General features: G+C 40.2%; 1 protein-coding gene across 4 annotated transcripts in view; it reads right to left on the minus strand.

The window, feature by feature from the left end:
• The window catches only part of CREB5 (cAMP responsive element binding protein 5), a 395972-nt gene that overhangs the window by 311605 nt on the left and 70252 nt on the right, over window positions 1-14115 (minus strand). For 3 of the 4 annotated variants that reach the window (XM_081800341.1, XM_081800339.1, XM_081800340.1), the window contains 2 exons: window positions 12846-12917; window positions 8146-8239 (listed from right to left, as the gene is read on the minus strand). In XM_081800341.1, coding sequence (XP_081656467.1) covers window positions 8146-8239; window positions 12846-12917 — 166 coding nt within the window. Of the gene's footprint in view, window positions 1-8145; window positions 8240-12845; window positions 12918-14115 lie in introns of those variants that run through there. The other variant, XM_081800342.1, reaches the window with a different exon arrangement.

Genomic DNA, 14115 nt, shown 5'->3' on the forward strand with positions numbered 1-14115 from the left:
TAAATTAAAGTTCTGATAAACCACACCTTCTTTAGAACCAAGGGCATGCACCAGCTACGGCAGCAGCAATTTCTATGTCGTGAATAACAGTGGCTGGTGCTCCGTTGGTGGATAATATCTAAGGTGTGTTCAGGAGTAACAGGCCGCACTCCAAGGACTTCCAGGAACTGGCTCCAATGGGAACTCAGAGTGGAGATGCTCGTTGGAGGACTTCTCCTCACCTTTCTTTCAGTGTTTCCACTTGAGTGAGGACCATCTGAATGCAAGAAAGAAATAACCCCAAATCTCAACTAAACTCAAAGTTAATAACTTTTGAGTTTGGGCTTTACTTGAGTTGAAAGTACTTTGTTGTTATTACCTTTGCAAATCTGAATTGTCCCTGCATAAACACCCGCGGGCTGCTTTCTCCCAGGGAGTTTCCAAGAGCACAACAGCTTCTCAGGACACCCAGGCAGCTGGGCCCCGTGCACGTAAGGCATCCTAGCCACTTTTACCTGTCTATATTATATGTCCTTAGGATTTCTTTACCACTTGGACAAGACTGGCACCAAAAGGGATTAAAAAAAATCCCTTGTAAAATTTGTCGTATTTCAATATCTGGCTCCCTTCCTGGAATGGTGAGTCTGTGCCTTGAAAAAAGGAGTACCTTTTCATGGAATTGCTGCTTCTGTAAATAGCTAGGTAGACGACTCTTGCCATGCAGAGACCCTATTTGTATATCTACCCGAAAGAGTGCCACAAGCTTGACATTATGATTTAGAAATTCACCCCTCAGCTATGTGATCGGAAATCCTGCACCCCACTACATCTGGGAAGGACCACAAGTATAGGGCTACAACTGTTAGAGGAAAAAAAAGAAACTCACTACAGTCCATAGTCTGCCTAGCATCAAGTGCTTCAGCCCCAGCAAGTATGATTATTCCAAAGTCTAAATGACAAGCACAAAGCTAAAGCCTGAAACCTGATTCTTCTTTTAAAAAGTGTTTAGTCTGCTCTACATTTAATAATAGGTTGCTACCTTATTCGGTTTCAGAGCTGCATTTGAGCTACATGTTTGTCTATGTTTCATTTTCCTCGATGATAAAAAGGCAAGGCAACAAGTCATCAATTAAAAAAAAAAAAGTAAAAGCAGAGTTCCCATAATATACCAGAGAAGAAGAATGCAAACTTCCGAAGTAAAATCTTCTTTCCAGTTGGTCTAATGTTGTCAATGGTATCACTAAAGGACTATGAGAAGTAATTTTACATCATTTTGTATTAAACTGACAGTGACTAAGAATACTATAAAAGCCCCACTAATTCAATACCAGTTATAAGACAGATCAGTTTGAATTGGTGACCATTCTAATTATAGGGTATTTTTTTTAAAGGTAATGCATTTTTATTATTTGCATGACTCAGATGCAACCAACAAAATGCAGCTTAATGGAATCCCTCAAGAATGCTGCTCAAATCAATAGAGAAAAGTATTGGGATTAGCATATCTATTTTAGTAAGAGTTGGGGTTCTCAGAAAAGGCATTTTTCTCAGACATTTTAATATTCCTTTTATAGTTACATTTATCCTGTGAATTTTTCAGCAAATGCTTTCTTGAAAATACTCTTACTTAATTCCTATCCCTGTGTGAATTTTAATAAAGCCTTAATCAGGAGAGTCTACATTAAGCAAATTCTAAAATATACAATCCTTTATAAGAGCCACAATCAGTAACAACTGACAGAATTCCATGGAATTTTAGACAGGCTCCTTTACAATAAATGTGTCTTTTACTGAATGTGAATACACAAAGGAGCCATAGGGTCCTCTCCATAACACTGATGTTACTATTTCCCTGCATCTGTCCCAAGAGGCAGTGCTGCCATGGGACAAACCAAGGCAACTCCAGGTTTTTAAACAATAGTTGTGGAATGCTTAAGAGTTGCCCATGGCATGGGTAATCGAGGTCCCTGAGAGATGAGACACAGTGGCAGAACTCTGGAATCCACATACTGTCAAGATGGAGAGCTGGCAGACTAGATGCCCTTAGGAGGGCCTTGAGTCAACTAGAAAATGCTCTGACAAGGGCATCTCCTATGACACATGGCTCCAGAAGACACAGATCCAGATTTAAATTAACCAAGTAAATAATCCACCCATAGTCACTGTCAGCCATGGCCTAGCCAGAGTGTTCCAACAGCAATCAAGCCACAATTTTAATTCACATTAGAGGAGCTGAGCTGGTGGAAAGGGTTATGAACACTGAGATCATGTCTTTGCAGGCTAGGTGAACAGAAGGGATCCAAGGTGAGTCTCTTATCAAACCCTGCCCTGGACTGTGGAAGCTAAAGCTTCACATTTCCACTTAGTCACTAATTGCCTGAGGTCTACACTCTTCGTCAAAAAGGATTGGCCTCCAGATGGAAGAGACTGAAAGCCAGCTTTTCCTATACAAAAAGTACTGCAGATCAAGGCCTCTGAGGTGTTCAGGTAAATTATTCAAAATTCAGTTTTGCTTGACCAGCTAGAAACCTGAATGAATGAGAAGTCGACAATTCCTATAAATGTCGATTGCCACTTGTCACAAGGGAGGGAAAAATCTGATTTAAAAAAATTCTTTGGGGCACCTGGGTGGCTCAGTCCATTAAGTGGCTCAGGTCATGATCCCAGAGTCCCACATCGGGCTCCCTCCTCAGCAGAGAGCCTGCTTCTCCTTCTGCCTGCCGCTCCCCCTGCTTGTGCACGCTCTTGCTCTCTCTCTCTCTCTGACAAATAAAATCTTTTAAAATAAATAAATAGGGGCACCTGGGTGGCTCAGTCATTAAGCGTCTGCCTTCAGCTCAGTCATGATCCCAGGGTCCTGGGATCGAGCCCCACATGGGGCTCCCTGCTCAGTGGGAAGCCTGCTTCTCCCTCTCCCACTCCCCCTGCTTGTGTCCCCTCTCACTGTGTCTCTCTCTGTCAAATAAATAAATATAATCTTTAAAATAAATAAATAAATAATAAACAAACACACTCTTTGTTCCTCTATATGCTAATGTGTCAGTATAATCTCCTTCTGAAAACTTTTGACTATTTTCTCCATTTGATGACTATTGAAGAAATAAGCCAGTAACAGAAGAAAAAACAGTTCACAGATGTATATCCAAACATAAATCTAACACCAAGACATGTTCTCAGTACATGGAGCTGACCAAATCTAGATGTACAATGAGAAAATTATAGACAGACAGGAGCTTTGGACAAACTGTTTATCCTCCCGATCTTGTTTCCTCATATGAAAAGAGTGGCCAGGATTAAATGACATAATGTATATAAAACAGGAGGCACAATTATAGGCATAAGATAAGGCAATAAATGGTAGCTACTGTTATTATCATGCTGCACCCTGGTGCGTGCCATTTCCACCACCCTCTGTTTCATAAAGACCTGACTAATTTCAATAGTGAGAAGTTACTGTATACTTTCGCCATCAATGGAAGAGGAGGTAAATATGGTCCCTGTATATGTGTGTGTGTGTGTGTGTGTGTGTGTGTGAGTGTGAGTGAGAGAGAGAGAGAGATTTACTTATTCAGTCAGAATATATATATATATTATATATATATATATATATATTCCAAAAATAATGTGGAGTGAGATATGTCACCTTTTCTCTGACTTCCCCTTTAAAATGCCCACAGATTAGGGGCATCTGGGTGGTTCAGTTGGTTAAGTATCCAATTCAGTTTCAGCTCAGGTCATGATCTCAGGTTGTGAGATCAAGCCTTATGTCAGGGGCTCTCTCTCCTTCTCCCTCTGCTCCTCCCTGCCCTCTCTCTCTAAAAAAATAAAAAATGATAAAACAATCAAAAAATAGAATGTCCATGGATTATTAAGTAGGTTTGTAGCAAATAGCCATGAGCTAATGGCTCTGGGTTCTGAGATTATCTGATTAATCATGATCAATCTCTTGAAAAAAAAGGTTCTACTCCATCGAACAACATTCTTGCTTTCTCCATGGCGAGAATTAGGTTTAGAGCCTGGAACTAGAGAAAATCCCTAATTCTAGACTTAATCCAGGGACACAGTTGGGTTCTGAGGGACTATGTTGTCAAGAGGGGCAACTTTAGCCCCTCTTCCCACACCTCGGCTGGTGCCTGTCCTCATTTCCCTCCAAGCACACACCAGTTGCCTTCAGCATTAATCGGGCTGTGATGTCTGGTGTGAATTATTAGGCATTTGAAGGCATGGTTTCATGCATGTCCTTCTCAGGCTTCCCACGTGAGGTGATGACTGGGTTTTACCTTTTGAGGAAAGGTGCGCAACACTCTTGAACCTCACTTCCTTTTCATGAAGCAAAATTCATCATCTTCTAGGTCAATATTTCCACCATACACCCCCAACACACATACACGCACACACATTCTTCTCATTTGGATTATTTGCTTGTCTGGCTATAAATAAAACTGCACTTTGATTCCCATTCTGTTTTTTTCCTGCACAGAAACTGGGAACTGTGTCAATAAGTGGGGGTGGGGATTTCTCACAGGGCAAGATGTGGGAATCCCTGAATACCTAGCCATAATACCATTAAAATAGACCCAAACACCACACGCTTTAACTCTAATACTAAAATTTGATCATACTTTTCAAACCAAACAGATCTTTTGTCATATAATAGCTGATAATTTTGCAATCTGTGTGTGAAAGTATATTGTCCTCAATGGGTTCCCATTTCAAACTTGGCACCTAAAACCTCTGATATCACAACTTCCCTCACCATGAAATTATCTTCAATCACAACAAGAACAGCTGAAGGGAAAGACTCAAGTCCATCACCATATTGGGACTCTGGAAATGTACCACCAGGACCAAATAAGAATGGAAGGACCAAGGTGGGAGGGGCTAGAAGTCTTTGCCCTCAGAATCCACCATCACCACCCCATTCATGTCCCAATTAGTACTGTCCCTTTGGAATGAGGTTTTATTTTACTGTCTATCCATAAGAGCAGACTCATCTTAAAACATCATGACTGTCACTTTTACTACTCTGCCTTATGGCATGTCAAAGATCATTTACAATCATTTTGAGTTATAAATTGTACCTGGTCTAAATAAAATGGACTTTATGGCAAAGCTAGGAAATTATTTCAGATCTTACAACTCTTTGGACACTTACCTTCGAAAAGTCTATCTCTGGCATCTTAATAATTTCCCTGACTGTAATATTTGCAATTAATGTAGGACGAAGTAATTTTCCAAAATACAAGTTAACCAGATATCCTGAAATTAGTAATGAACACACCTACCATATTTCCTCTTCACAATATGTGTCAAACTCCAGTGCGTCTGGAATTAAATTTTGTGTAATTGAATATTGCTTGAAAAAAAAAAAAAGTGGCCCAAGAGGGGCTTGAAGATTTTTGCCCTGCTGATGAGTGCTGATTTCAGATTTAATTTATGCAATTTTTATTATTTCTGCTACTATATCTCAAGCTGTAGGAAATCATTCATCCTAAAGATAGGCCACAAAATAAGCTTAAGGTACATTCGGAAATAAAATTCTAACAGATATTTTAGTAGACTTTGGAGCCTTTGATAAATTCAAATCTAAATAAATCAAGATATAAGACAAGTAAAACTTCAGTCACATTTGCAATCACAATCTAATACGTTAAAACTAACATGAGGTTTGAGATAAATACATCTAAGTCTTTCTTGGGAAAAAAAAAACCAACAACAAAGCAAAAATACCCAACAGACAGCCTATTAGAATGCAGTGCAGACAACACTGGCCTATGACATATAGTGGACCTCAGTCCCCTAAATGCAAAGTAATGAGCTAAACTGGATAGCTCAGTTTCTGTTCCAGCAAGAAAATTCTGTGACACGGCAAGCATGTGAAGTGGATAGTAAGTTTAAAACATAGCACCTAATTTCACTTGGAGTAAGAAATGGCCTCATACTAGCTTCAACACAAACCCTGAGAAAGCAGAAGAAAATACGCCAATATTTTATTCATGCTATTTTCCCTCATATTTATTTCTCCCTTCATTTTCTTATTCCAAGTTTGACATAATAAAAATTAGAGAGCCTTTCCTCTCAGTAACTTTCCACCTGGCACTGCCAATTATTGGCAGCAGTGGCCTCAAGCTAACAAAGATCTGGTGAGAACAACTGAAAAGCTGCAAGAGCTTAATCAAAAGCCTGTTTATAGGCAACATATAGAAGTGTTCACACATCCTGAATTCCTTTTTTTCAGACCTTTGAATGGGGCTCCCTGTAGGGCCATCCCAGCCGTGTCCCTGAAAGATACTACCTGGTGCTTACCACTAAGCAGTAATATCTCCACATCATTTAACACCCACCTCCCACTCTCCTACCACCAAGGAGCCTATTTTCGGAATTTGATTTAGGAAAAATAAAAGGCGAACTTATAAATCGAAATACTGGGAACCCTGCTACTTGCATACATATCTGCTCATTGTTTAACTATGAAGTTACAGCGTATAATAAATGACAGAACAAACTAAATGATAAAACCAAAAGAACAGATCATCCTTCCTAACCCTTCTGGGCTTTTATAATTCTTACAGATTGAAGTTTCTGCATCTCTCTTTCTCGACTTAAGGGAAGATAAAACTACTTCTGAAGAGCCAACTAGTTCAATCAAAACGAACAGGCTGAGAGAGAGGTGGTAGGTGGCGGGGGAGGCAAGGAAAGAGGCTGCCTTTGAACTAGAGATTCTTCCAAGCCACAACACATCTGCACCATTAACAAGTCACGGGCGGGTTTGTGAAGACGTGTGGATGGCTCTGTCCCCAGGAGTATGAGATCGTGCCTGTCAACTGCTGAAGCCTGACAATGCAGCTGCCGTGCAAGTCGGGGGGCTAGCACTCAGCATCAAGGACCCTCATCTTTGCCCTATGTGGTCAGCCTGGGAAAGCTGCTCCGTCTCCTTTGGCCCCTTCTTCTCTATCAGTAAAATATGAGTTGTAATAATAACCTGCCTGACAACACTCTTACAGGATTTACTAATAATAGGAATAATAAAATACTTGTAAAATTTAAGTGCCATAGAAATGCTAAATTATATGGGCCGGGCCTGCCAGGGCAGTCCGTTTCTCTTCTGATATCATTTAAAGCATGTTTATGGGAGTATTATCTCTCTCGTGATGCCAAGGAGACAGTGGCTTCAATGAAATATTTCTAGCCTAAGAAGGGTAACAGGAAAGGCTTCAGTTACCCTGCCAGGGATTAGGAAACACTTTCACTTACATTCTTTCACTGGATCCTTACAATGAGCCCATGGAATAAACTGGGCAGACAAAATCATTCCCATTTTACAGAAAAAGGAACTGAGGCCCAAAAGGGTTCACTAACATGGCTCAAGGTCATCTGGCAGAGAGCCCATGCTAGAGTTCAAGTTTCCCCACTCCTGGCCCTGCCCTCTGTTTTAATTCACTGCACCACCTATCAAAATGGGAAGGAATGGCAATTACTTGATGGATTAATTGTGATGTTTATTTATTTCTGCTCACATCTGCTGAGCAAGGGCTATGGTTCCATGCATTATCATCTCATTTAATCTCTCACTTAGGAGGAAGGTGCTGTTTCTTTAAAAAAATTTCACTAATCACCTCCATGAGAGAGAGGGAGAGAGAGAGAGAGGGAGAGGGAGAGAGAGAGAGAGAGAGAGAGCTCCTTCTACTAAAGCCATCTAGCATTTTCCTTACAATACTCATGTGAAACATATCTTAGACAGTCCTCTAGTTTAGCTACATTTTCACATGTACACTATAGTGTGGTGTCCTCAAGAACAGGAATCATACCAATCTTTGCATCTCCTGTGGTACTCAGAACAGCATAGTAGGTACTGAATGAAGATGTTTTGCTTGAGTGATTACAGGCATGTGATTTTTAAAAATACTTATATGGAGCCAACTTCCATAGTAATAAATATTTTACATTCCTGAAAATGAGAAATCACAGCTCTTTGGTTATTTGAGTGAACACCACATTAGCTGATTACATTTCTGCCTACCATTATTTTAAGTCTCTGCTGTACCTTAGAAATATACGTCTTCAAGGCACAGAATATGCCAATGGAAATCATCCTATCGTAAGAACAAGTATCTCCCATGCGGCTGATCCGTTCACCCAAAGCCTTTTTGCCTGATGGCTCCTTACCTGATAACATATTGTCTGTTTTTATTGAGGGAAACTTCAAAGTCATTTCATGCTTGTGCCTATGAATCATCAGATGGTCCTCTGTTGGGAAGCGCTGTCAGACAAATAGAAAAAAAAGGGGGGGAGAGGGGAGAGGAGCCATTCAGTTTTATAATATATATTTGCCATCACAGAGAAAAAGATGTATCCAGCATTGTACATGTGACAGGCAAAACAAAAAATTAGTTCTGAAAAAGTGTGAAAGCATACTAAGTTAAATGCCAAATTATTTTTTGCAAGCAAATGTGCTGAGATAGTCCTTTGAATTGCACCCAAATATATGCATCATTATTTCCTTTATAGTTTACCAGGGGTTTAATAGGTTGCAGTAAAATCTGGCTGAACAGTAATAAGAAATAGGAGACCTTTGCCTGCCATCATCTCTGACTCCCTACACCTTCCCTGGGAATTCCTTTAAAGGCCTCTACTTCCTAAATAGTCTTTGAATATAATCAACTGTGAAGACCCATCAGTCAATTAGATATTTCCTTAGGAACTAGAGGTTTGCATCTGAGGGAAGACCTTAAATTTGTGTTTGGTTAAAGAATAAATGAGAAAGAGGTAAAGGAACAATGCTGAAAGTATTCAAGTAATCTATATAATAGAAATATGCTATACCTTCAAAGATTAAGAGTGTTTGAATGAATGCTCATGTATGTTCACAAAGAAACTAACAGTGACAGCATAACAAAGTAAATTCTCTTATTTCTACCTATATATGAGAGGAAAACATGTCCAAATAGAAAAGTGAACTTAGACCTAAGTAGCACTGGAGTTTTGCAAAACTATTTGGGAACTTTTGTCTAGCAGTTACCGTTCTACATAATAGTAGAAAATAGTATACTACAAAATAGTAGAAAATAGTCTAAGGCATAATAAGTATGCTAGACGTTATCTAGAGATTAACCAAAAGTAGGAAAAATGCATGAAGCAGGAAAAGAATTTTGATTCATGTCAGACACTGGGAAAGAATTACATGTCATGCTTAACTGTTTGACATAAACCTACAAATGTGCATGTGAGATTTGTATAGTATGTTTCTGTTTATGAAGACCTTGCACACTGTGCTCATTATGTGATCTTTTATAAGTGTATAGATGATTTATAGTGACATGACAAGTCATTTTTAGTATTCTATACTCTGTACAATGTAGTAAACCAACACTTTATTTTTCATTTTCAAAGAGTGATATTACAGTTGTTAAAAATGCAGCTCTCAAATGTTTTCAGCTGTCTCGCTTCTGGTCACACAATGGGATTGGATTTCCTGGCCCTTTTGTGGTTGGGTGGGGCCATGTGACTAGTTCTACCCTAGGAGTCATGAATGGAAGTGACAGGTCACTCACATGCCAGCAACTAATTCCTGGTACAAGACCCTCTTCCTTTTAACACGGCAATTCACAGTATTAGAAATAGTGACCCCTCAATTATCCTAAATCTTTGAAGGATTTTCGAATTCTAGAGGATTATGAAGAAGGTCCTGCCAAGCTACAACAGAAATGTAGAAATGTATGCTTAGGCGATTGAAATAAGCCTTTTGTTGTTTTAAGCCCTTGAAGCTTTGGGGTGATTTGTTATTGCAGTAGATCCTAGCCTCTCCTGACTCAGGCTGGTATGTTTTAATAACTGAACTTAACAGAGCATCTGCTTTATCAAGGTCAAATGAAAACATAACAAAAGACAATAAACTCTGCTGAACATTTCTGAATCTTTGACAATTTAGATAGTCTCTCAGAGCTTCCCAGTTCCTCAAGATAGTCATTATAAGTTTCAATTACCATTGTATACTGTGGTAGAAATCTTCTCTGCAAATGGTACAGATTTGTGTTCATGTGAATGAGGGAATTCACTGGGCTAAACCCTTTGGAATATTCTGAAAGTAGTTTTGGGAATAAATATCGCCTAGTTATTTGTCATTTGTATCATATAAATTGGAGCATATAGAATCTGCAAAGCACAGCAATTATGTCAGAGTACTAACTACACAGAAGTCTGATTTATAAAGACTTTTTGCTGCAGCTTCATCTATTCTCTTGAACCTTTATCATACCTTATAATGACTATATCAAATACGGGACCCTACCATATGTGGTTTAGAGACAGGTTAAACTTCTTAGTCTTTCCATTAAAATCCATATTATAATTTTTAGTGGGATATATATATAATCAAAAAACAACATGGTAGTATCCTACATTTCGTATTTGTAAGCCATTTTTTGGTTCTGTAAAATAATAGCCTAAAATAGAATATTATCCAGATTACTCATTAAATAATAATTTCCATAATATGTCATGTTAACTATAAATACCTCCCCAAAGAGACAATATGGGACTTCATGGGGCCTTTTTAATTTAGCAGGAAAAGAGCAGCAAATTGTAAATAACCAAAATGTACAGTCTATGACAGATACCCAGCTAAGAGAGGCCCCTGGAACTCAAAGCATGTTCATGTCGAGGGCAAAGGAGCTGTGAAATTAACAATGGACTCTGAGCTCAGAAAGAGCAAGGGAGGCTTGTTTCTCTTCACTTCTGGGACAAAGCTAATGTATAAGGATCTGCAACACAAAAAAACCTCCCAGGTATTATAGACCATTCCTAATAGAGCAGAGCTTGTTTCCATGAGGGAAAAGGGGGAAACATCCTTCCATCACTGCCAATGTAGCACAAGCACTGATAACTCACATTTACTCCCCTTTCCAATCCCCAGCCATCCTTTCTTCTGGATGCAGGTCTCCAGGCTCATTACTACGGTAAATGCCATGATCACAACAACAGATTCGACTGTGATTTGCTAACACCCACCAGGAAACCCTTGGAATCACTAGGCAACTGCTACATTTCCTCAATTCTAATACCTCTTCAATTGAAAGATGCACATATTTTTAAAATAACTTGTCAAGGAAAAGAAACACTTCCACCTTAAATAAAAACATCAAGTTTTACATGCAGCTTTGTAAGGGGTTGAGGGGAAAGGCTTGGAGTTTTACCTTAAAACCAAGAAACTACAGAAATCCTCAATTCTCATTTTGTCCAACCAGTCCACTCAGCCTTCTCAAGGAAATGACCTGCTCCTTCCCTGAATTCAAGGTCATTAGAAACGCATCCCCCAGCCTTCACTACCGTCTCTACCTTAGAATTTGCGTGTAACTTCATAGTGTTACTTCCATTACTTCCTGCCTCAGAGGAATAGCACCCCCTTCTCCCTCATGGGATCTTCCACACCCTTGTCTTCTGGGGGTTGGCGCTTCAGTTGTGGTTCTTCAATCCAACATGCTCACTTCTCCTTGCCCTTGACTAAATCCCACCCAGCTAGCCTTTCACTTAAAAAGAAGCTCTCTCGGGCTATTTCCTTCTCAGGCTACCATTATATCACTCTGTTTCCAGTCATTCCCTAGCGCTCTTGAAAGAGTCCTCTATGCTGGCCACCTCCACTTCCTCACCACCCACTCACTCATTAATCCCTTCCAACCTGGCCCCCACCCGGACTCCTCTCTCATAGGTCACCCGCCAGAACCCAACTGCCAAACCCAACAGCCTCTGCTCAGCCTCTCACTGTCCCGGCTCTAGCAGCGTCTGACACCAGTGACCGCACGTCTGTGGCATTATTTATTTATACCCTGCCTGATTCCAAAAAGGAGAAAAGACAGCTTACAGCAACACATAAAATGGAGTGGGAGAGCATCAGCTTGAATTAGGGGACCCCCAAAAGGGAAGGGATTAAAAAACAACAACAACAACAAAGCTAAAGCCAAAACGCAAACCGTCAGGCAGTCATTCTCAACTGGGGGCCATTTTGGCCCCCAAGGGGACATTTAGCAATGCCTGGAGACATTTTTGGTTTTCACAACTGGGGAGTGACCACTGGGACCTAGTAGGTAGAGGCCAGGGATGCTGCAAAACATTCTGTAATGCACAGGACAGCCCTTCACAGCAAAGAATCATTCAGTCCCAAGTGTTAACAGTGCCGAGCTCGGGAAATTCTGCGACACGGTCCATAATTACAGCAGCAGTAATAGTAACAACGGTGAACATTAATTGAGCATTTACTATGTGCAGGCCTTATACTAAACACATGTAGTATCTCATCTAATCCTCACAATGATTCCACTTGATGGGAGCCATTGGAGGCAAAGAGGTTTAATCTAGCACAGCATGCCAACTTCCCCTCTTAAAGTTTAGATAAATGAAAAAACTGTGGGTTCTAGAAAAGCTACAGGGGGCTTATTGTACTCAAAAAGGAAAACAAAAGAAAACAGAATTCAGCTCTGATGGTGAGCTATTTCACCAGTAATTCAAAGGCCCCGTATCAAGTGACTATTGTAAAAGCAGCATCCTCCCTCCCCTTTCTGAAATAACAGTCCTGAACATCTGGTGGGCAGGATGCATCTGGCTTACCTCCAGGGGGAAAGTTAAGGATGGAAATGGCTAATGCTGATGTATTTCAGGGGCTGTGAGGGAAGTAGTTCAAACTATTCAAAGTAGAAAACAGCAATAATGAGGAGGAAGATGCTGCTGATGGTGGTGGTGGTGAAGGGGGCTTTGACGATATCTTAGTGAAGAAAGAAAGCCTACAGCAGGCACGATGGCCAAGTGAGAGCTGTTTCCCTGTCAAAAGGCAGCTACATCCCCGTCAGAACAGACCAAAGGATCCCCACACTCACCTGAGAGCAGCCCGGGGCACTGCAGACAAACGGCCTCTCCTGCTCCAAATTCATCTTGGATTCCTCATAAATCTGTAGGGACAGAGGGAGAGGGAGGAAGGAAAACAGAAATCCATGAATATCTCCTGCTTCTACCTAAGAAACATGAGAAAGGCAATTGCTGGGAGCCCCTTTCTATGCCAATCCCCAAATTAGACAAGATAAACATTAACACAAACACGGGTCCCGCCTTGCTGAAGTTCACTAAGCTTTCTGCAGTCTGCGCTCCTATTGTTTGCTTGAGTGCATATTTATTGTACTTTGAAGAAAAATGCCATGGGGCTGTTGCAGCAGAAATTCTGTCTCTGGAAAACCACCTGCACTGTGTTATTACCCGGTAAGACTGCACCTGCACAAGAAAATGCCAAAGCAAAGTTCACACCTGTCCTTTGGAGTTGGCTCCTTAGAAAAGTGAGAGAGGGGGCAGTAAACAGGGTTATCACAGTGCGGTGACCAACCCTGAGCAGCGGTCAAGTAATTCAGCCATGATCACCCTGCCAAGCTTCAGGATGACCACAGGATGCAGAGTAGCCCTGCAGCCAGCTTAGCAAATGTCCCCAGTGGTGAGCCATGGTCTTCAATTCCTTTTCATTTCATGCAGTCACAGATGCCGCAACAAAAAGTATCATCCGAGTTATGCAGGGATAAACAGAAATAAGAAAATGCGGAAAACATCACCTTGGATATTTTGTGAATTTAGCTTGACAGGCTAATTTGAAATTAATATTAGATTAAGGCCATTGCCCATCTGATCGACAGAAGTTATCTGGAGTAAGGTAGCTTTGTGGGGAGAAAGCTTATGTTATGGTCTCAGTCACATGTTACATTCTAGTGTGTTCTTATGTAGGGATTAGGTTCTAAGGTAAGTTTATTAGGCAAAAATTGAGCGTAATCAAAATTACCTTTATAAATCCTCCCTAAAACGGATATAAATACATACGCATAGTTTCATGGTTACTAACCTACACAGTAACATAAAACAATTTTTTTTTGACAAAACAAAGGCGTTTATTACATTCTCAAACTACACCAGAGATGTTCACACTTTTTACATAAAAATTTTTTAAACATCATAAAATACTATGCAAATTTAAGTTTCACAATTTAAGCCATTTTCTAAATCATACTTTTTGCCAATTTTAGAGTTGAGTTTAAATAAGCTACATGTGCTGCTGGTGGGACATGGCTCTATCAAGGGACTAAAACCGATTGCTTTATCTCTGAAGCACAG

The sequence above is a fragment of the Leptonychotes weddellii genome, chromosome 12, assembly GCF_054177405.1.
Source record: "Leptonychotes weddellii isolate Sample4059 chromosome 12, ASM5417740v2, whole genome shotgun sequence".
Classification (NCBI taxonomy): Eukaryota; Metazoa; Chordata; class Mammalia; order Carnivora; family Phocidae; genus Leptonychotes; species Leptonychotes weddellii.